We start from the raw sequence: 5,892 nt of genomic DNA on the forward strand, positions 1-5,892 counted from the left end.
CCTCTATATAATGTTTTCCTCTGTTACATCCGTTTTTTTCAGTCCTGAATAAAAGCCCATACAAACAATGTTAAATTTTCCTCTTTACTGCGTTTCCTCTATATTACAATTTCCTCCATGTAACGATCATATTTTTGGAACCATGGTCAATTATTTACCTCTTTATAACATTTAAGTGACTGGATGTAGATGCATCTTTTCCATTCTGTGGATTCACATTTTGCACCGGCTTGGAAAAGCCGCACTCAGCGTGTTTCATATGTCAGCGGCAGAACCCAGTCACGTGACATGTGACGCACATTCTGCTTGTGATCTTTTTGGCGCCATTTCAGTCAATTCTTTGTATTCATAGCGTGTTGTGTGAGCTGAGCAGCAAACCGTTCGTGTGTATAGTGAGTGTGTGTCTTCGATATAAATTTATTAAAAAAAAAAAAAAAAGCTGTCATCAGTGGATATTAATGAAAAGCGGAAGAAAATTTCTCTGGAAGAGAAAGTTTCTGTTATTAAAAAAGTGGAGGCATCTCATGGTGTGAGTTGCATGGAGCTAGCGAAGCAATTTGAACTGGCCCCCTCAACACTATTATGAAGAACAGATTGTTGATAATGGAAGGGTTTGAGAATTGTGGAAATTCGAAACGTATGTGTTTGAAACAATCGACTTATGACAAAATGGAGGAAGTTTTATTAACTTGGTTTCAGCAAGCACGTGCTGCAAACATTCCTATAAACGGAACTATTTCGAAGGACAAGACGCTTCAAATATCACTGCAGTTAGGAATGGAAAATTTTAAGGTGTCCAATGGATGGATTGATAAATTTTGACACTGTCATGGTGTTGTATACAAAGCGGAATGTGGAGAAAGTAAAAGTGTGGATGAACAAACTGTAGTTCAGTGGATGCAGACTCTCCCTAATCTGATACATGGCTACAAACTGTGGGACATTTATAACATTGACGAACCTGGCATGTTTTTCAATTTAATGCAGGATAAGACATTTACTTTTCGTGGGGAAAGTTGCCATGGCGGTAAGAAGAGGCTGGCCGTGTGGCATCGCCCGCTCTGCCTGTGAGTGGACATGTGGCCGTTCCTTCAGCAAGGTACAAGAGGCACACGGGGGGGGGGGGGGGGTTTATTAGTTATTGGGAGCTCCAACATTAGGCGGGTGATGAAGCCCCTTAGGGAAATAGCAGAAAGGTCGGGGAAGAAGGCCAGTGTTCACTCTGTCTGCTTGCCGGAGGGTCTCATCCGAGATGTGGAGGAGGCCCTGCCAGCGGCGATAGAGAGCATTGGGTGCACCCGACTGCAAATAGTTGCTCATGTCGGCACTAATGACTCCTGCCATCGGGGTTCAGAGGTCATCCTCAGTTCGTACAGGTGGTTGGTGGAGTTGGTGAAGGCGGAAAGCCTCGCTAGCAGGGTGGAAACTGAGCGAACTATTTGTAGTATCGTTCCCAGAACCGATGCGGTCCTCTGGCTTGGAGCCGAGTAGAAGGCTTAAACCAGAGGCTCAGATGATTCTGCGGAGATCTGGGGTGCAAATTTCTCAACCTTCGCTATCGGTTGGAGAAATGTGGGGTCCCCCTGAATAGGTCAGGCGTGTACTACACGCAGGAAGCGGCTACAAGGGTAGCGGAGTATGTGTGGAGTGCACATGTGGGTTTGGTAGGAGTAGGCAAAATGCAACAGGTAATAACAATATTAATGTGCTAATAGTAAACTGCAGGAGCATCTATAGAAAGGTCCCAGAGCTGCTCTCATTAATAAACGGTCACAATGCCCACATAGTACTAGGGACAGAAAGTTGGCTGAAACCAGATGTAAACAGTAATGAAATTCTAAACTCAGATTGGAATGTATACAGCAGAGACAGGCTGGACAGTGAAGGGGGAGGCGTGTTTATAGCGATAAGAAGTGCAATAGTATCGAAGGAAATCGACGGAGATCCGAAATGTGAAATAATTTGGGTGAAGGTCACGGTTAAAGCAGGCTCAGACATGGTAATTGGATGTCTCTATAGGCCCCCTGGCTCAGCAGCTGTTGTGGCTGAGCACCTGAAGGATAATTTGGAAAATATTTCGAGTAGATTTCCCCACCATGTTATAGTTCTGGGTGGAGATTTTAATGTGCCGGATATAGACTGGGAGACTCAAACGTTCATAACGGGTGGCAGGGACAAAGAATCCAGTGAAATTTTTTTAAGTGCTTTATCTGAAAACTACCTTGAGCAGTTAAACAGAGAACCGACTCGTGGCGATAACATAATAGACCTTCTGGTGACAAACAGACCCAAACGCAGAACAGGGAATCAGCGATCATAAAGCGGTTATTGCATCGGTGATTTCAGCCGTAAATAGAAATATTAAAAAAGGTAGGAAGATTTTTCTGTTTAGCAAAAGTGACAATAAGCAGATTTCAGAGTACCTGATGGCTCAACACAAAAGTTTTGTTTTAAGTACAGATAGTGTTGAGGATTAGTGGAGAAAGTTCAAAACCATCGTACAATATGCGTTAGATGAGTATGTGCCAAGCAAGATCATAAGAGATGGAAAAGAGCCACCATGGTATAACAACCGTGTTAGAAAACTGCTGCGGAGGCAACAAGAACTTCACAGCAAACATAAACATAGCCAACGCCTTGCGGACAAACAAAAATTACGCGAAGCGAAATGTAATGTGAGGAGGGCCATGCGAGAGACGTTCAATGAATTCGAAAGTAAAGTTCTATGTACTGACTTGGCAGAAATCCTAAGAAATTTTGGTCTTATGTCAAAGCGGTAGGTGGATCAAAACAAAATGTCCAGACACTCTGTGACCAAGATGACAGACTAAAGGCCGAAATACTAAATGTCTTTTTCCAAAGCTGTTTCACAGAGGAAGACTGCACTGTCTTTCCTTCTCTAGATTGTCGCAAAGATAACAAAATGGTAGATATCGAAATAGACAACAGAGGGATAGAGAAACAATTAAAATCGCTCAAAAGAGGTAAGGCCACTGGACCTGATGGGATACCAGTTCGATTTCACACAGAGCACGCGAAGGAACTTGCCCCCCTTCTTGCAGCGGTGTACAGTAGGTCTCTAGAAGAGTGTAGCGTTCCAAAGGATTGGAAAAGGGCACAGGTCATCCCCATTTTCAAGAAGGGACGTCGAACAGATGTGCAGAATTATAGATCTATATCTCTAACGTCGATCAGTTGTAGAATTTTGGAACACGTATTATGTTCGAGTATAATGACTTTTCTGGAGACTAGAAATCTACTCTGTAGGAATCAGCATGGGTTTCGAAAAAGACGGTCGTGTGAAACCCAGCTCGCGCTATTCGTCCACGAGACTCAGAGGGCCATAGACATGGGTTCCCAGGTAGATGCCGTGTTTCTTGACTTCCGCAAGGCGTTCGATACAGTTCTCCACAGTTGTTTAATGAACAAAGTAAGAGCATATGGACTATCAGACCAATTGTGTGATTGGATTGAAGAGTTCCTAGATAACAGAACGCAGCATGCCATTCTCAATGGAGAGAAGTCATCCGAAGTAAGAGTGATTTCAGGTGTGCCGCAGGGGAGTGTCATAGGACCGTTGCTATTCACAGTATACATAAATGACCTTGTGGATGACATCGGAAGTTCACTGAGGCTTTTTGCGGATGATGCTGTGGTATATCGAGAGGTTTTAACAATGGAAAATTGTACTGAAATGCAGGAGGATCTGCAGTGAATTGACGCATGGGCAGGGAATGGAAATTGAATCTCATTGTAGATAAGTGTAATGTGCTGCGAATACATAGAAAGAAAGATCCCATATCATTTAGCTACAATATAGCAGGCCAGCAACTGGAAGTAGTTAATTCCATAAATTATCTGGGAGTACGCATTAGGAGTGATTTAAAATGGAATGATCATATAAAGTTGATCGTCGGTAAAGCAGATGCCAGACTGAGATTCATTGGAAGAATCCTAAGCAAATTCAATCCGAAAACAAAGGAAGTAGGTTACAGTACGCTTGTTCGCCCACTGCTTGAATACTGCTCAGCAGTGTAGGATCCGTACCAGTTAGGGTTGACAGAAGAGAGAGAAGATCCAACAGAGAGCTGCGAGCTTCGTTACAGGACCATTTAGTAATCACGAAAGTGTTACAGAGATTATAGATAAACTACAGTGGAAGACTCTGCAGGAGAGACGCTCAGTAGCTCGGTACGGGCTTTTGTTGAAGTTTCCAGAACATACCTTCACTGAGGAGTCGAGCAGTATATTGCTCCCTCCTAGGTATATCTCACGAAGAGACCATGAGGATAAAATCAGAGAGATTAGAGCCCACACAGAGGCGTACCGACAATCCTTTTTTGCACGAACAATACGAGACTGGAGTATGAGGGAGAACCGATAGAAGTACTCAAGGTACCCTCCACCACACACCGTCAGGTGGCTTGCGGAGTATGGATGTAGATGTAGATGTAGAAGAGCAAGGAACGTATTGGCATTTTGTTGTGCACAAACACCGATGGCAGTGAAAAACTGAAACCTTTGGTTTTGGGAAGCCAAAAACTCCGAGGTGCTTCAAAAACATTTCCATGTTTTCGTGCAGATATTCAAACAATGCCAAGGCATGGATGACGAGTAATATATTTTTCCATTTTCTCAGAGAATTTGACACCAAAATGGGGAGTGCTGCTGTTTGTGGATAGGCGTGCAGCACAAACACCAGATGAATCCTTTCTGAGAAATATGAAAGTAATTTCCTGCCACCCAACTGCACCAGCCATCAGCAACCTTTGGGCTTGCGACTAATACACGCTCTTAAGGTTAAATATAGGACAGCCCTTGTAAAAAAGGCCTTGAATTTCATGGACCAAAGAAAACTGGGAAGCCAGCAGATCTCACAACTGAAGCTGAATATTTTACGTGCAATGAATTTAATTATGTACTCGTGGACAGAAGTCAGTGCTGAAACTATTAAAAACTGTTTCACAAAAGCAGGATTCTGTGAGAATGAGATGTCAGCTCCTGTGGAAAATGTTGCAAGTGATTTGCAAGAGTTTCAGGAATTACTAGGCAGTGATTTTGTCACTTTTGAGGACTTTGTGGCTGTGGATGACAACGTGGCAGCCACAGGAGTACAAAGTATTGAGGAGCTGACTGCAGTGAGAAGCTTGGAGAATAATAGTGGTAGCGAAAGTGACAGTGACAGTGACAGTGACAGTGACAAGGAAGATGACCCTGTGCCCTCATATACAACGGCAGCTGAAGCCTTTGAAACATTCAGGAGATATGTTATGACCCATAGACTTGAGGACAGAACAGTAGTTCTACTTGCTCATTTGGAGCAAGAAATGATTGCCATAGAGTCCTGGAGAAATAGAAAACAAACACGCTTGCTTGAATGTTTTAAAAACTCATAGGTATGCGATTTTCATATTGCGTAGGTTCCTAGAGTTTTGTACAAATATAAGTTCCATTTCATAATTCAATTATTAAAGTAATTTTTTGTAACTAATTCTTTTATCGTCTGTACCATTTACTGTGTTTGTATGTAATATGTTCAGTATATCATAAACAAAATTTGGCTCGTATTCTATAATTGGGTCAACTGAAGAGTGGGATACCACCTGTCAGCTTTGGACAATGATGTCATATCTTAAGAATCTGCTACAGTACAAACTGATCCATTTACTTTCACCCATCTACCTACTGGCCCCCATGTTTTAATTACAAAAAACTAATTATTTGATACATTGATCATTTGCAATGAATATCATATTACAGTGTTGTGAAAATTTAAAATGTCATCTATGGCACCATTTGTCAAAGCTGATTAGTGGTATCCTGATCCTCAGTAATGCCCTATAATTATTATTTGGAAGCCTTCCTCTCTATAGTGTTTTCCTCTATACAGTG

At 42.3% G+C, this 5,892-nt stretch overlaps 1 protein-coding gene across 1 annotated transcript; it reads left to right on the plus strand.

The window, feature by feature from the left end:
* Nucleotides 1–4,904: 4,904 nt before the first annotated feature.
* Nucleotides 4,905–5,396, plus strand: LOC124788851 (major centromere autoantigen B-like). Its single transcript, XM_047256136.1, has one exon. The coding sequence runs from the start codon at nt 4,905–4,907 to the stop codon at nt 5,394–5,396; it is 492 nt and encodes a 163-aa protein (XP_047112092.1).
* The last annotated feature ends 496 nt before the right edge of the window (nt 5,397–5,892 follow it).

This window comes from Schistocerca piceifrons, chromosome 3 (genome assembly GCF_021461385.2).
Source record: "Schistocerca piceifrons isolate TAMUIC-IGC-003096 chromosome 3, iqSchPice1.1, whole genome shotgun sequence".
Lineage (NCBI taxonomy): Eukaryota > Metazoa > Arthropoda > Insecta > Orthoptera > Acrididae > Schistocerca > Schistocerca piceifrons.